Here is an 18,232-nt window from a genome sequence, read left to right as displayed (position 1 = left end):
TGTTGCACACAGGAAGGTCAGAAGACAACCTGCAGAAGTCACTTCTCTCCTTCTACATGTGTATTCAGACTTGGCAACAAGTGCCTTTAACCACCAAGCCATCTTGCTGGCCCCCAATCACATTTTTAACTGCTGATGGTTTATTCTAACTTTTATTAATACCAGGAGATGAACTTAGAAAATTCCAGTGTTTTTGAAAAAGCTTTTGTCTACTGAAAAAAGGTTGAAAAACCATGAAGGACAGTATGAAATGTAACTGAATAGTGATGACCTCCATTATTTATGGTGTCCACATGACTGTTAAAAGAATAAGCAGATTTTTCCAAAGACCTATTTACAGTAAGAACTATCTGTAGATGCTGCTTGCTTGTAAGTTGCTCTGTTAAAGATTTGCTAATGAACTATGAGACCAATTAAATTTATCTAAAACCTAAGAATCCTGAGTCTGTAAAAGTTCTAATGCAGTGTGTTCTGTGTCAGGTACAACATGGACAACAAGTACAACAGTGACTGAGATAGCTTTTACGGAATAATGGCATTTCTTTGTGATGAGCAGATTCAGATTGACATTCAAGACATAACACTCAGCTTAAAACCAAACAGCATTTGCTTTTATGTTTCCCAAATAAAAATCTACTTTAGTTATTATTTTAAAGCATATGTAACTATATAAAATTTATCAACCTTAGAGTACTCATGAAGTATTTAATGAATGCAAAGAGACTAAAAATCTAGCAGTGGTAGATTAATGATGCTTCACTATTTTAACATTGATATTTTAAAATTTTTATTAAAGAGGAATAAATTTTTATTGCTTAAAGATGGGAAATGAGCTAGGTATATGCCTTTAATATCAGTTCTCAGGAAGAAGGTAAATGGATATCCAGAGTTTGAGACCAGCCTGGTCTATTTGAAAATTCCAAGCTAGCAACAGCTACATAGCAAAACAAACAAACAAACAAACAAAAAACAAAAACGGATGAGGAGGAAGATAACAGGAAATTATAGTTAAGAAAAAATTTTAAGATCTTTGTATCTTTGTATTATGTATTATATAGTGGACTCCACTTATGAAATATCTTAGTTTTCCTGCCAATAAAATAAAGGCAATGATGAGGCCGGGTATTTATTCAAAGCCTATTTTCCTGAAATAGCAATAAATTCTAATAAGAAAAAAATGTGCCAAGGGTACTAAATTTCTGTAACCTTATGTTGCCCCAGTGTCAGTCTGTGCCTTCCATTTAAGGATGGTCACACGGGGTTTACCCTGGGATGCCAAGAACACAAGGTTGGTTGGGTTCCAGCTGTCAGCAAATGAGCAGGTAAAGATAAACTACCCACGAGCTGGCCAAGGCCACAAGACATCCGAGAGTTCAAACAAGCTTCCTATGTGAGTGCCTCCTTGGTTGTGAGTTACTCAAACAAGTAGGCATTAGGCAATATACCAGGTAAAAATATATTCTGTGGCAGGCACTGTCCAGTTTCCCTTCTTCCCATTATGGGAAACGTCTTGCTGCTCTGGTGGGAGAACTCTGGTTTAGCTGAGAAGCTCTTCAAAACACATATAAACTCTCCAAACAACACTTCTAAAAGTGAAATTTATACTTGAAATATTTTTCTGACTCAGATATCTTACTGACTCACAAATTGTTAAACCCAACCTTCAGTAAACAGACAAAATCACTGTCACATCAAAGATGATTTAAAACTGGAAAAAATTTGAGGGAATTTATATAACTTTTATGCAAAATATTTAAAATTATGCATGACTTTTTGTAAACATCTGAAAATGAAAAATAAGTGCACTAAAACAATTTAATCACTTGGCCAGACAACAGAAACTATTAATGAATTGTTTTTCTTCAAGACTAACCTGAGTTTACATATAGTAGAATGATGACAAAAATTAGATAACAAGTGTTGACAAGAATGTGAAAAAACTGGAACCCTTATATACCTTCATGGGAATATAAATGATGCAGCCATTTTGGAAAACAGTCTGTCTTTGAGAAGTTAAAGAGAGTCGCTGTTTAAATTGGCAATTTGCTCCTTGGAATATACCCAAGAAATGGAAACCTTGGTAGACATGAAACAGCAAGTACGACTGTTCATAGCACTCAAGTAGAACAACTCCAGTGGTCACTGCCAAGTTTCCCTTCTGCTGCTATGATAATACACCCCAATAACAGGCAGCTTAGGGGGAAGGGGTTTATTTTAGTTTATAATTACAGTCTACCATTGTAAAGTCAAGGCATGAATGATTGACACATCCACTGTCAAAAGCAGAGTGCAATGGAAGCATGGTTTTGCTTGCTTGTTTCAATTTCTCCACTTTTAAAACAGTTCAGGAACCCCTGCTAGGGAATGGCACTACACACAGTGGGCTTGGTCTTTCCACATCCATTAACTTAAGACAACAAACATGCCCACTGGCCCACCTAATGCAGATAATGCATTGTTGAGACTCTCTTTCCAAAGGATTATAGGTTTTACTAAATTGACAAGTAAAAATAACCTTCCCAGTTATAAACTCATGAACAGATAAACAAAATGTGGTATACAATGTGATACAATGTATACAATGTGATGAATACATGAACAAGTGTGGTATACAATGAACTATCTGGCCATAAAGGGAAAGAAGTGTTAATATCTGCTACTACATACTTTTACACAGAGAACATTATACTGTATCAAAGAAGCCAGTCATCAAAATTCATGTGTTATATAAATCTACTTACAGGAAATGTTCAGAATAACACAAAAAGTTAGTAGTTGTTAGGGGTAGAGAGGATGGTAAACTTACAAAGTAACAGCTAAAAGACTTGAGGTTTCTTCTTAAAGTCAAATCAAAAAGTTCTAAAATGGATTGTGACTATAGTCACACAGCTCTAAATACACTCAAAGCATTAATTAATACACTCAAATGCATACTTTAAATGGGTAAACTGAATGGCATATGCACTGTTATCTCAATTAAGCTGTCACTGAAAAGAAAGAAACTATGTAAATGCAACACATTCTCTGGGCAGAACTTGACCTGAAAAGCTTTTGACAATATGTTGCAAACACTATTTTTAAAGGAACCAATTACCATAGGCCTGGACTTGTTCTCCCCTTTGAGTAGGTAGATACAACTGGCAGCTCAGACTCTATATGGATCACAGAGTAAGGGGAGCAAGGGCTGCCTCTGTCATGAACTCGGCTGCCTGCTCTTTGATCACTTGCCCCTGGTGATGCGGCCTTACTAGGCCACAGAGGAAGAGGATCCAGGCAGTCCTGATGAGCCCTGACAAGCTATGGGCAGATGGCAAAGGAGAACTCCCCCTAAGGGAAGGAGATGGGGGAAAAGAGAGGGAGAGTGGGACTGGGGGGAGTTGAGGAAGGGGGCTTCAATTGGGAAATATAATGAATAAATTGTGAAAAAAAGTTTAAAAAAAAAAAGAAACAGGAAAACAAAGGTAGGGATAACCAACATTTTGATATTTCAAGAACATTTTTTCTTGGGGATTAGGTAAGGTGGGGCTAATTCCATTCCTGAAAAATAAACTTCTATAAATCCTCCAAAGGTGAGCAAGCACTGAAAAATACTCAAGTTGACAGCTATAACAGTTCCTTTCTGGCAGTACAGCCTTAGCTGGAAGGAATACACCATCAGGCTTGCTCACTGGTACTTATCAAAGGTGGCTCTACACTGTATGCTAAATAACAAGACGGAAGGCACAAAAGCTCACTACTGATAATCTGTACATGTGAATATAAACATGTGTGTGAGGCCAGGGCAAGAGGAGCGATGACAGAGCCCAGATTTCTCTCCTGCTGGAAAGTTGGCAGGAGCAACTTCCTACCAGAACTGAAAAAAAAAAAAATCTGTAACGGCAGATGCTTCTTAAACCATGAAGATACATTTTAACAGGAAAGAAAAATAGTCTGTCCTCTGAGGCCTTACTTCTCCTTCCATGGAAGCACCTACAACCTACTAAGGACAGAAAAGTTCAGAGCTTCTTCAGTAGGACTTGTTAGAGGAGAATGAGAATAGAAGGATCTCTCAGCTGTTGTAACTGCAGAGCAGGACATTCCAGGGCCAGGAGAGGGACACACTGACAAGACCAGCCACAAGATTGGCAGGGCCCAGTACAGACATATGTGGCTTTGTGAATTAACTCAGAAGGTTGACAGCAGAGCATTATACTGTACCCAGGCTCTTCTGAGTACAGGGATCTCTAGACCTGCACAGATGCTATGCCTGTAAGACCAGCCTGACTTCTGAAAAACAGGAGTTGAGGTGGGGAATTTTCAAAGACACAGGAAACAATAAAGCCCAAAATACAAAACTACCCAGAGACTATCATGTTAGTGTTTGAAAGTATATCCCAGAGATTTTTCTCCATGCTAATACATGTAGACATTTATAAATATAATTGTTTCCATTATATAATTGCTCAGTGTATATCTCCTCTGTGGCTTTTTTTTTTTTAATTTATGACTTGGAAAAGCTTTCTAAAATGTTAATGAGTACAGATCATTTCAGTCTTACATAGATGATAGACCATAAATAGAACTATGCTTCAATTAGCCAGACTCTGAAGTGTTGAGTTAATGAAGGATCCTGACTTGTTCATTATCACAATGATGTGCTCTGAATTATAACAGCCTGAACAAGAGAAGACTGAATAAATCAATCAATATAAATCACTTTAAAAGGTGCTGGCATATAATAAGCTCTATATATATGCTAGTGACTTCTAAAGACTAATTTACATTCATAGCATCAGACCAAGAAGGCTTTTGTTGTTTTGGATTGTTTGTGAAATAAGGTCTTGCTTTATACCTCAGGCTAGCCTAGAACTCTTGCTAGTGTTGCCCCTGGACTGAACCGGGCAAAAGGGATTCTTTAGTTCTCTTATTGAATTCATCATGCTCCTAAAACTATCAATGACTTCCACATGAAAGTTATCAACCCTTTGTGACAGAATATCAAGTACTTTTTGTTCTGAAAAAGGGGGAATAAACCTGAGATTTACCTCCAGTTCCTAGGACCTTCAGCAGCTCAAAATTTTCAATTCCCACCTTCTCTGCATGTCCTGTTAAGTTGGCTAAAGAGAAAGAAAAAAGAAAGAAAAAAAATTAAAGGAGTCAGCAACCAGATGGCTCTGTGGGGGCTTTTAGAGGTATCAGCAAAGTTTTGTTTCTTAACCTGGAGTTTTTCTATATAATTGCTACTAAATTGTATAGTTGTATTTTACATATTAATTATAATAAAACTTTTTGCCAGGTGATGGTGGCACAAGAATTTAATTTCTGCACTTGCAGGGCAAAGGCAGAGGCAGGGGAATCTCTGAGTTTGAGGCCAGACAGGGCTACACACAAAAACCCTGTCTCATAAAACAAAACAAAGAAAAACTTTTAAAAATTTAGTGACTAGATATTATTTATATCGAAATCTAAAAAAAGTTATAATACACAGGTAGATTTGTAGTGAAAACTAGACAGATTTAGAATTATTTGTTTACATAACAAACACTAAGTGTGTAACTACCATGCTAGATTCTGGGCTACGTTCTAGTTCCATTTGTGCCACTAAGAATGTGGGCATGAGCGAGTGAACACAAGTTATGTACACAAACTATCTCTGTCCCCATCTGAAGTGAAAGCACTGGCTAGAAAACTTTAGAACTGTCAGCTCTAAAAATCCTAGGGGCGTGCTTAAATACACACTCTTCAAACATATTCTGTCGTAAATAAGACAAAGAAGGATATGTTACAAGTGAGCATTTCCCACAGTACTTCCATTGGGTTCTGGTTCTACCTGGTAACATATGAAAAGGGTGTTTGGAGAAAGTGGAGAATAGGGTACTCTGGTGGAAAAAAACTGAAAATGGTTGGCTATAGCGAAGTTAAATGGCTTCTTTCACACACGACGTCACAGATCCTGTACTATAAAAGTTTCAAGGCTCAGATACTACATTCTTAAAATGTATTTAACAAAGTACCTTTATAATAATGCCTGTATTATGTGAACTCGCTTTCTGTAGAAGTTGTGAAGAAATGCTTGCTCCAACCTAAACGCTTGCTACCACCTAAATGCTGTGTACCCTTCAATAAATCACTTCTCTGTTTCAATTCCCAGGAATGTAACATAGGAACAAGTCACATCAACCAAAAACTTTACCCCTACGGCATACTGGTGTCTACAATCTACTGTGAAAGCATTAAAAGATACAATGGACTGATGGCTGAATATAAATAGCTGTCATAAACTAAATATAACAAATACAGAACCTAGACAGTGCACAAAAGGGTGTTCAACATACAATCTTTCAAAATGTCTGTAAAATAACAGAGACTAGAACAAGATCTAGCTCATAAAGTTCTAATGAAGATTGAATGAGTCAATTTTTATACAGGAAATTTATACAGTACTTGCTGTGTACAAGTTAAGTTTTTTTTTTTCAGGTACCAAGTTCTGAGTTTTATTAAATTTAAAACTTTGCATTTTTATTAAATTAATTAAAATAAAACTTTAAAGTTTCATTAAAATTGAAAAAAATAAAATTTTATTAATTACATTTTATTCACTTTGTATCCCCCCATAAGCCCTTCCCTCCTCCTCCCTCTCCCCCTTCTTCACACATGCCCCTCCCCAAGATAAGGGAGGTCCTCCTCTCCTTCCTTCTGATCTTAGTCTATTAGATCTCATCAGGAGTGGCTGCATTGTCATATTCTGTGGCCTAGTAAGGCTACTCCCCCCTCAGGGGGAGGTGATCAAAGAGCAGGCCAAACACATTATGTCAGAGGCAGTCCCTCTTCCCATTACTATGGAACCCACTTGGACACTAAACTGCCATGGGCTACATCTGTGCGGGGGTTGTAGGTTATCTCCATGCATGGTACTTGGTTGGAGTATGAGTCTCTGTTAAGACCCCTGTGTTCAAGTTTTCTGGTTCTGTTGCCCTCCTTGTGGGGTTCCTGTCCTCTCCAGCTCTTACTATTTCTCACTTCTTTCATAAGATTGCATGCACTCTGCCCAACAGTTGGCCATAAGTCTCAGCATCTGCTTTGATAGTCTGTAGGGCAGAGCCTTTCCGAGGCCCTCTGTGGCAGGTTTCTAGGTTGTTTCCTGTTTTCTTCTTCTGATGTCCATCCTCTTTGCCTTTCGGGATGGGGATTGAGCATTGTAGTCAGGGCCCTCTCTTTTGATTAGTTTCTTTAGATGTACAGATTTTAGTAGGTTTATCCTATGTAATATGTCTGTATGAGTGAGTATATACCGTGTGTGTCTTTTTGCTTCTGGGATAGCTCACTCAGGATGATCCTTTCCAGGTCCCACCATTTACCTACAAATTTCATGATTTCCTTATTTTTCATTGCAGAGTAATACTCCATTGTATAGATGTACCAAAACTTCTGCATCCATTGTTCAGTTGAGGGGCATCTGGGCTGTTTCCAGCTTCTGGCTATTACAAATAAAGCTGCTACAAACATGGTTGAGCAAATGTCCTTACTGTGTACGTGAGCCTCTTTTGGATATATGCCTAGGAGTGGTATGGCTGGATCTTGAGGAAGCGCTATTCCTACTTGTCTGAGAAAGCGTCAGATTGATTTCCAAAGTGGTTGTACAAGTTTACATTCCCACCAGCAGTGGAGGAGGGTTCCCCTTTCTCCACAACCTCTCCAGCATGTGTTGTCACTTGAGTTTTTTATCTTGGCCATTCTGATGGGTGTAAGGTGAAATCTCAGGGTTGTTTTGATTTGCATTTCCCTAATGGCTAATGAGGTTGAGCATTTCTTTAAGTGCTTCTCTGCCATTCGATATTCCTCTACAGAGAGTTCTCTGTTTAGCTCTGTTCCCCATTTTTTAAGTGGATTACTTGGTTTGCTGCTTTTCAGCTTCTTTAGTTCTTTATATGTACTGGATATTAGCCCTCTGTCAGATAAAGGGTTGTTGAAGATTCTTTCCCAATCTGTAGGCAGTCATTTTGTCTTGATGACAGTGTCCTTTGCTTTACAGAAGCTTTTCAGTTTCATGAGGTTCCCATTTATTGATTGTAGCACTTAGAGCCAGTGCTGTTGGTGTTCTGTTCAGGAAGTTGTCTCCTGTACCAATGAGTTCTAGGGTTTTCCCCACTTTTTCTTCTAACCGATTTAATGTGTCTGGTTTTATGTTGAAGTCTTTGATCCACTTGGACTTTAGTTTGGTACAGGGTGATAAGTATGGATCTATTTGCATTTTTCTACATGTAGACATACAGTTAGACCAGCACCATTTGTTGAAAATGCTATCTTTTTTCCATTGTATGGTTTGGGAACCTTTGCAAAGACCAGGTGTCCATAAGTGTGTGGGTTTATTTCTGGGTCTTCTGTTCGGTTCCATTGATCCACCATTCTGTTTCTATGCCAGTACCATGCAGTTTTTATAACTGTTGCTCTATAGTACAGCTTGAGATCAGGGATGGAGATACCTCCAGAAGATCTTTTATTGTAGAGGATTGTTTTAGCAATTCTGGGTTTCTTGTTATTCCATATGAAGTTGAGAATTTTTCTTTCCAGGTCTGTAAAGAATTGTGTTGGCAATTTGATGGGAATTGCATTAAATCTGTAGATTGCTTTTGGTAAGATGGCCATTTTTACTATGTTAATCCTGCCAAGACATGAGCATGGGAGATCTTTCCATCTTCTCATATCTTCTTCTAATTATTTCTTCAGAGACTTGAAGTTTTTTTCATACAAGTCTTTGACTTGCTTGGTTAGGGTTACACCAAGGTACTTTATGTCATTTGTGGCTATTGTGAAGGGTGTTGTTTCCCTAATTTCTTTCTCAGCCCATTTGTCTTTTGTATACAGGAGTGCTACTGATTTTTTTGAGTTAATTTTGTATCCGGCCACTTTGCTGAAGGTGTTTCTCAGCTGTAGGAGTTTCCCGGTAGAGTTTTTGGGGTCACTCAGGTATACTATCATATCATCTGCAAATAGTGATAATTTGACTTCTTCCTTTCCAATTTGTATCCCCTTGATCTCCTTCAACTGTCTTATTGCTCTAGCAAGGACTTCCAGCACTATGTTGAAGAGATATGGAGAGAGTGGACAGCCTTGTCTTGTCCCTGATTTCAGTGGGATTGCTTTAAGTTTCTCTCTGTTCAGTTTGATGTTGGCTATAGGCTTGTTGTATATCGTCTTTACTATGTTTAGATATGTGCCTTGTATCTCTGATCTCTCTCTTTAAACATGAATGGATGTTGGATTTTGTCAAATGCTTTTTCAGCATCTAGGGAGATTATAATGTGTTTTTTTTCCTTTCAGTCTGTTAATATGGTGGATCACATTGATGGATTTCCATATATTGAACCACCTCAGAGGTGAAATAAACATTGCCAACTCCATAACTGTCTTCTACATTTGTGAGAGAGTAACAAGACTGAATGAAGTGCAAATCACATTACCCAGAAGATATGAGCTTCAGGCCTGCAACTGAGGTAACAGAGGCAGAACCACCCACTGTTCATCTCCACATCACGAGGGTGATGGTACTTTAGAGGACAGCAGCCTCTGTTCCTTCTCCTATTCAGATCATGCCTCCAATGCACTCCCTTTCTAGTTCTCCCCAGTGAGAGAAAACCCATGTTTAAGTCCAAAATGCTGAAAGGAAACTCACAAATACATTTTTTGAATACATGAATGGGAACACAACACATTCTTAGTAGCAGGCAGAGTTACTATGTTCAAAAGATCGCTCCTACAGAGGTCTTTTTATTATTACATTTATTAGTTATTACTGATGTGTGTGTGTGTGTGTGTGTGTGTGTGTGTGTGTGTGTGTATGTGTGTGTGTGTGTGTTATGGCACATGTGTGGCAATTAGAGTACATCTTCTGGTAGTCAGGTCTTTCCTTCTACCATGTGGGTCACCATGACCAAACAGGTTGCCAGTCTCTGCAGCAAGCACCTTTACCTGTTGATCTATCCCACCTGTCCCTTTAAGGGTTTTTTTTTAAATCTTTTATTTTTTATTAATTACACTTTATTCATTTTGTATCCCCCCATAAGCCCCTCCCTCCTCCCCTGCCGATCCCACCCTCCCTCCCCTTTCTGCATGCATGCCACTCCCCAAGTCCACTGATAGGGGAGGTCCTCCTCTCCTTCTTTCTGATCTTAGTCTATCAGTTCTCATCAAAAGTGGCTGCATTGTCCTCTACTGTGGCCTGGTAAGGCTGCTCCCCCGTCAGGGGGAAGTGATCAACGAGCAGGCCAATCAGATTATGTCAGAGGCAGTCCCTCTTCCCATTACTATGGAACCCACTTGGACACTGAACTGCCATGGGCTACACCTGTGCAGGGGTTCCAGGTCATCTCCACAAATAGTCCTTGGTTGGAGTATGAGTCTCTGGGAAGTTCCCTGTGTTCAAATTATCTTGTTCTGTTGCTCTGCTTGTGGAGTTCCCGTTCCCTCCAGCTCTTACTATTTCCCACTTCTTACATAAAATTCCATTCACTCTGCCCATCAGTTGGCCATCAGGCTCAGCATCTGCTTTGACAGTCTATACTGCAGAAGCTTTCAGAGGCCCTCTGTGGCAGGTTTCAAGGTTGTTTCCTGTTTTCTTCTGGCTTTCAGAGGCCCTCTGTAGCGGGTTCCGAGGTTGTTTCCTATTTTCGTTTTCTTCTGATGTACATCCTCTTTGCCTTTCAGGATGGGGATTGAACATTTTAGTTAGGGTCCTCTCTTTTGCTTAGTTTGTTTAGATGTACAGCTTTTAGTGGGTTTATTCTATATTGTATGTTTATATGAGTGAGTATATACCGTGAGTGTCTTTTTGCTTCTGGGTCAACTCACTCAGGATGATCCTTTCCAGGTCCCACCATTTACCTGCAAATTTCATGATTTCCTTATTTTTCATTGCTGAGTAATACTCCATTGTATAGATGTACCACAGTTTCTGCATCCATTCTTCAGTTGAGGGGCATCTGGGTTGTTTCCAGCTTCTGGCTATTACAAATAAAGCTGCTACAAACATGGTTGAACAAATGTCCTTGTTGTGTACTTGCGCCTCTTTTGGGTATATGCCTAGGAGCAACAGTTATAAAAACTGCGTGGTACTGGCATAGAAACAGAATGGTGGATCAATGGAATCAAACAGAAGAACCAGAAATAAACCCACACACTTACGGACACCTGATTTTTGACAAAGATGCCAAAACCATACAATGGAAAAAAGATAGCATCTTCAACAAATGGTGCTGGTCCAACTGGATGTCTACATGTAGAAAAATGAAAATAGATCCATACTTATCACCCTGCACAAAACTGAAGTCCAAGTGGATCAAGGACCTCAACATAAGACCAGACACATTAAATCGGCTAGAAAAAAAAGTGGGGAATACCCTAGAACTCATTGGTACAGGAGAAAACTTCCTGAACAGAACACCAACAGCACAGGCTCTAAGAGCAACAATCAATAAATGGGACCTCATAAAATTGAAAAGCTTCTGTAAAGCAAAGGACACCGTCATCAAAACAAAGCGACTGCCTACAGATTGGGAAAGAATCATCACCAACCCTCTATCTGACAGAGGACTCATATCCAATATATATAAAGAACTAAACAAGCTGAAAAGCAACAAACCAAGTAATCCACTTAAAAAATGGGGAACAGAGCTAAAGAGAGAATTCTCTGCAGAGGAATATCGAATGGCAGAGAAGCACTTAAAGAAATGCTCAACCTCATTAGCCATTAGGGAAATGCAAATCAAAACAACCCTGAGATTTCACCTTACACCATCAGAATGGCCAAGATGAAAATCTCAAGGGACAACACATGCTGGAGAGGTTGTGGAGAAAGGGGAACCCTTCTCCACTGCTGGTGGGAATGTAAACTGGTACAACCACTCTGGAAATCAATCTGGCGCTTTCTCAGACAAGTAGGAATAGCGCTTCCTCAAGATCCTTTAAGGGTTTTTGACTGAAATTTCCAGCATGGCCTGACTTCTTAAGGAAGACAGACCTCACTCCCCGCGTCCACCCCCCGGTTTATACAGTAGTTAACAAAGTAGATGTGGTTGTCCTGATGCTGTGTTTTGACCACTTTGACTGTTTAACAAGAGAAGGTAACAGGATGAATACATTCATAACACACTACATACATCTGGAAAGTTGTCAAAAATTAAATAAAAATAATTTCTAGAAAGAGACAGGAAAGAACACATTTCTTTCTTGCTCTGCTTTCTGCCCGATGAGACAGCAGTCACCAGGGACTGCAGCTGACAGTTTCTGATCCTGGGCATTTCAGCCTCCAGAATGGAGTCATGGTTGTGTATTGAGTTTTTGTTGCAGTTGTTGTTTGGGAGTATTTTTTGGTTGTAGATACAGTCTTACCCTGCAGCTCAGGCTGGCCTACAACTATATAACTCAGGCTAGCTTCAAATCTGCAGAAATTCTGCTTGAGCCTCTCAGATGCTGTGAGTATAAGTGTGAGCCATTGTTCTCACCCTGAATAAGAACTGAAGTCCACTAATTAATTTTTTCTTTCTTCTAACATTCTAATCCACATGCCTAAACACACTGAGACCCAGTCGGGAAGGAGAAAGCCTCACTTGTGCTTTGAGCCTAAATTTCCTGCAGAGATTATAGAATAGCTCTACACTGACATGCTGGAAGTATAACACAGCTATTTACTTAGGTGGGTCTCTGATTCTTAAGAGCAACTGCTGTTCTGTGCAGACAGAGCCTTTGTGGCTCCTGATGGGTAAAAGAACAGACTGGAAGATCAGAGTTTGGGCATTTTTGGTTATAACAGCAAAATGATACCAAACTACAATATGAGCCTAAATCCTAAAATTAACTTCTTCCCTCATAAATAACACTTCATGAAAACTCAAATTAAAAAAAAAAAAAAAAAAAAAAGCCTAACTACAAATTTAGAAACTTAAACTGGAGCTAGTCAGTTTGTACACTATAATCTGAGCTTTGTCAAATGTTCAGAGCTGGTACCTAATGTAGTACCGACAGGAGGTGAGTACTTAAATACTAGTAAAGCTAGAGTAAAATAATGCTTTGGATCTTTCTCCTACAAGCCTATCTTTATGGTTAATTAACCGAATCAGAGGCAGAAGGATCGCTGGGAGTTCAAATCCAGCCTGGTCTACAAAATGAATTCCAGGCCAGCTGAGGCTACTCAGTGAGACCCTGCCCAAAAATAAATAAATAAAATTCCGAAAATGAATTCTGATCACAGTCCTCCCAGATCCTCCCCTCTCTCTGTGTCTAGCTTGAACCTGTGTTGGCCCTGTACATGCCACCACGTTCTCTGCGTTCCTGTGTGCGTGAATCCTATTGTGCCTGCAAGACACTGTGTCCTTGGCATCTTCCATCTCCTCTGGCTCTCGCAATCTTTCTGCTTCCTCTTCCACATAGCTCCCCACATATACAGCTTCTTTTTGCACTAACACATTACTGGGGTTAATCTAAATGATTTAGGAAAAGAAAGGTGTAAACAATTTTAATGCTTTCACAAAGGAAGTCTAACCAAATATTTTTCTCATTAAAACATGTTGAAAACTCCTTTATGTTTTGATTAGTGTTAGTTTCTTAAAATTATGCTCTTTGGTTCAGTAATCACTTTTGAAATGGAATTTAACTAATCTCTTCATAAGCACATCAAATGTTTTTAAATGTCAAAACTCAAACGAATACTAAAATGATTCATTTTTAAAACAGTTTGATATATTAACAATTCTTAAAGAAAGAAATCATATATTACATAATAGAGTTAAAAGAATTGGTTCCTAAGCGGGACGTTGTGCATGTCTATAGTCCCAGCACTAGGGAGGTGAGGCAGAAAGATTTCAATTTTGAAACTGGCTTGCCGTACAAAGTAAAGTCCTGTCTCTAAGGGAGAGAAAGGGGGAAAGAAAAAATTAGTTCCTTACACCATATTTTAACTTTTTCCAGCTCACTCTGTATTTAATATATACTAATACAGCCACATGTAATTTGGAAAAATATGACTGGCCTATCTTTTCAATCTTTCTTGTGGTAAAAATCCATGTAACAGAAAGTTGACTATCTTAGTCATTTTAATTGTACCAATCACTGTTACTAAATAAATTCTAATGTTGTGCAGCCATCACCACCTGCGTCATTTCCATCTTGGAAAGCTCAAACCTCTCTAAGGTGCTACTCCTCAAACCCGCTTGCCCCTGACAACCAATACTGGACTTTCCGTGTCTATGATTCTGGTTACTCCATGTGTCGTTATGTAAGTGCGATCACACCCTACTGTGGCAAGCTTATTTTACTAGGGGTAAAGTCCCTAAATTTCATCCATGTTAAATCATGTGTCAAATTATCCATTCTTTTAAAAACTAAATAGTATGTCATTGTATGTATATACTACATTTGCTTATAAATTCATCTGTCAATGGACATGTGGGTTGATATAAACATGGAAACTGCTTTCGAATCTTGAAATATTGGTTTTAGCCATGAGTTTTATTATTTCCTGTCATATACTCCTCTTGGGCATGTTTGCCTTTCTTCTAGGGCTTTCAAGTGTGCTTTTAAATTGCTAGTATGAGCTCTCCCCAATTTCTTTATGAATGCACTTGGTGCTACGACTGGAGCACCAACCAAAGAGTGTCCATGGGCGGACCCAGAACCCTGCATAGAAGTAAACAGATATGCAGCATGTTCATCATGTGGGTCCCTTGACAATGGGAGTGGGTGCGAGCTCTGACTCTGTTGCCTGCATCTGGGTCCCTTCTCCCTTGCTGGGCTGCCTTGTCTGGCCTCAGTGTGAGAGGATGCATTTAGCCCTGCTGTGACTTGAGGGACCAGGGTGGGTTGGTACTCCTTAGGGTCCACCCTTCTCTGAGAAGAAGAGGTGAAATAGGAAAAAAGGGACATAGGGCAGGACTGGTTGGAGAGGAGGGAGAGGACTGTGATCAGGCTGTAAAGTGATTACATTTACAAAAAAAATAAAAGGAAAATTCAAGATGAAATAAAAATTATGTTTCTGAAGCCATTTAAAATATGTTTTATGCTATATGATTAAGGTACTTGATTCATTTAATGAGTTAATCCTGTATTAAATTTGCATAACTATATGAGAAGTATAAATTAATAGGCTATTGGACCCTATAGCATATCAAGTATTATCATATGGAATTGATCAGAAAGGTCATTGACAATATATAGCCCGTCATCCTCCTATTTTAGGAAAGTTTACAAATTCCTAGTGGCTAGGGGTGTGTCTGGAGGAGTACAGTTTGGTGGCAGAATATTTGTTTAGCATGCATCAGACCCTGGATTCAATTCTCTGTACCACAAAAGAGACTGGGGAATAGCTGAGGAATAATAGGTGTGAAAGATGCCAGAATAAAATACCTAGGTAGGAGTAATTATTCCCCTAATAGATGAGGAAGAGGGCTATTTTTAATTAACTACATTATATGGAAAACTTTTATAATATAAAAAAGCACACAAGACTAGCTCATTCAATAGCTAGAATGTCCAACTAATTTGTTTTATTCAAATCTGTAAGTAATAACATCTTTTACCATGCTGAAAATAAGAAAATAATGCTTCAGAAAAAAACACTCTAACAGTATATTATGGAGTTAAAAGCAAAAAAAAAAAAAAAAAAAAAAAGTCAGTGCTGAAAGACAGCAAGATTACTGAAATAAGCTGTATATATTTGAGTAAGAGTCTGGCCTGAATATAAACCAGAAAGAAGAGGAAAGAATGAATCCAAGAATCACTGTAACGTTCAGTTCAAACACAAAACCACTGAATAACTGCCGTGTAAGCTGAGACTACAAAAAGCAAACATCTGATCATCACTTTCAAAGACTCATTAAAATCCTGTGGTGGGATTTTCAAACTGGTACAGCCACAATGGAAATCAGTGTGGAGAGTTCTCAGAAAAGCCAAAAGAGCATCTACTATAACTCAGCTATACCACCTCTTGGCATACACATTAGGGACGTACTATCCTTCTACAGAGAGATTTGCTCGGCCATTTTTCTCTATTGGCTTCTCCTATGGGCTGAATATTTGTGTCCTTTTCAAAAAAATTAATGTGGAAATCTAATCCCAATGTGATGGTACTAAGTGATGATGCTCTCAAGAAGTAATTAGGGCTCTACCTCATGAGCGAGATAATTATCCTTACACAAGAGCTTGAAAGAACCTATGTAAGGATATAGCAAGAAGAGCTACCTATGCTACATAGCTCTTAGTAGACAACTATTCTCACAGTGCTTTGATTTTGAACTTTTTGAACTGTATAAGAAACAAATTTATATTGTTTACAAATGCCTAATCCAGTTATTTTGTTACAGTCCAAACAGACTAACTTAGTCCCTAAGCAAAGTGCAAGAAATGTTAAGTCTCTTGAATGGCAGTATTATTGGCAGAACAAAAAGTGAAAAAGGAAGTTCTGGAGTTTCTACACTGATTCTAAAATGATGGCAGAACATCCCAAAGGGCTGTTGTATTTGCTCTAGTTAAGGAACTAAAGTTCTATGTAGACGTCTAAACAAACTTATAAGGAGAGAGTTATAGCTAAAACTTAAATAAGAAAAACCTTTAAGAGACCTCCCCCGACACACAAACACACACACCAAGCAAACAAGAACCATGATTATTATCTGGAGTTATGAGGCAAAAAGAAAGAGACAGAAAAAAAGGTGGGGGGTCAAAACTAGCCGCCACCTGAATCTGAGCAAATACAGAGGATATCAATAAAAAATAAGTAGTGATGAAGTCAAAGCAAGATGGTACAAATGAGTGAAGACTGAGACACCCTAACTCAGGGTGATTTTTTTTCTTTCTTTCTTTTTTAGGATTCTTAATAGAAAGGTGTTTGAGTATTCCCTAGGTAGGGGTCCTGAATTGTTTACAAGTGGAGAAATCCAGCTGGTCTGAAGAAAGTCAGTGAGCTTGTGTAAGCCTTTACTTCTCTCTGCTTTAGAATGAAAGAGACAGGATTAGCTTTTTGAGGTTCCTACCTTGATTTCCCCATAGTTACAGTTCAGACTGTAACTCTGAACTATAAGCTGAAATAAACTCCTTTCTCCCTTAAGCGACTTTCTGTCCACACAACAGAAGGGAACCAGGATACAGTAAGAACAAACACTGCCCCTCCCTTGATATCAGCAGTTCAATGTTATCAAACAGCCACTAGAAAGCTCCTTATCACTCTGAGCAATGTTGCTATATTAGTTTTCAGTGCTAGTCTCTGCTGTAAGCAGATTGCGTCCTTGACATCAGCTGTAGCCAGACTGACTTCCATGAATAAAAATCCATATTACTGAGCCCATGTATGATCCCCATCCCTTTTACCATAACCATTTTGTTCATCAGTCTCTTGAATCATACTGCACTATTTTTATTATTAATAATTTTCTGTTGAGTTCAAAATTCAGGTGGGCACTGATACATGACACAAATATCATCATGACTTTTCTCACTTAAGAGTCCTGACCACAAACACCCTCACAAGGTTTCCTAGTCTCCACTTTCTAATGGTGTTCCATCTAACCTGACTTGCTAGTCAGCCTAATGGCTATATGGTTCACAGGTTAATGCAGAACCACCCATCTGATCATTACTCCTTCCAAGCAAAATAAACACCCATATACACTATTCAAGAGTCCCCGACTCCCAAGATCCCTTCACCACTGCTCCTCAGGAATGACTCAGAAAGAAGTGGTAAAGCTGCAAGTGCCCTCTTTGGTGTGGTACCTGTGTATAATGCAGAAATATTATAAGCCAGGCCTAAATTTTCTATTCCTCTGTCAGTCAACCATTTAAGGACTCAGCATGAGACCACAGGCATAGGCAGAGAGAAAGTAACAGTTCAGCAGAAATGAGAAACATGTATATTTAGGCCACTTCATGTAACTTTACCTTCAGAACCTGCTTGGCTCAATATATTACTTTCATTTCATAACAGAATGCAGCTATGAATAGCTAACTTTGTGAAGGGAAGTTTGCTTGACTTGAAACCTGACAGTTTAAGCATTATTCTCGTAAGTCCTGAATACCCAGAGCAGTGCTTAACTACTGTCTGTGTACCCTAGATCTAAATAGTCATCTATTATTAAATGTAAATGTGTGTATATGTATGAGCATATAAATGAGAAAAAAGACAACCATGGTAGACTGTTAGAAATTAGGGGAAACAGTTTCACATGGTGGTACATGCTTGTAATTCTGGCATTTGGGAGGTAGAAGCAAG

The 18,232-nt window shown here is 38.8% G+C and overlaps 1 protein-coding gene across 1 annotated transcript in view; it reads right to left on the bottom strand.

Annotated features, from left to right (window-relative positions):
* Positions 1-18,232, bottom strand: part of Rps6ka5 (ribosomal protein S6 kinase A5) — a 201,795-nt gene that overhangs the window by 151,438 nt on the left and 32,125 nt on the right. The window contains 1 exon segment of the mRNA XM_055593143.1: positions 5,025-5,096. Coding sequence (XP_055449118.1) covers positions 5,025-5,096 — 72 coding nt within the window.

This window comes from Psammomys obesus, unplaced genomic scaffold (genome assembly GCF_907164565.1).
Source record: "Psammomys obesus unplaced genomic scaffold, mPsaObe1.curated_primary_1811, whole genome shotgun sequence".
NCBI classification, from domain to species: Eukaryota; Metazoa; Chordata; class Mammalia; order Rodentia; family Muridae; genus Psammomys; species Psammomys obesus.
The sequence above is the reverse complement of the archived record's forward strand: the minus strand, read 5'-3'. Positions and strand labels throughout refer to the sequence as shown.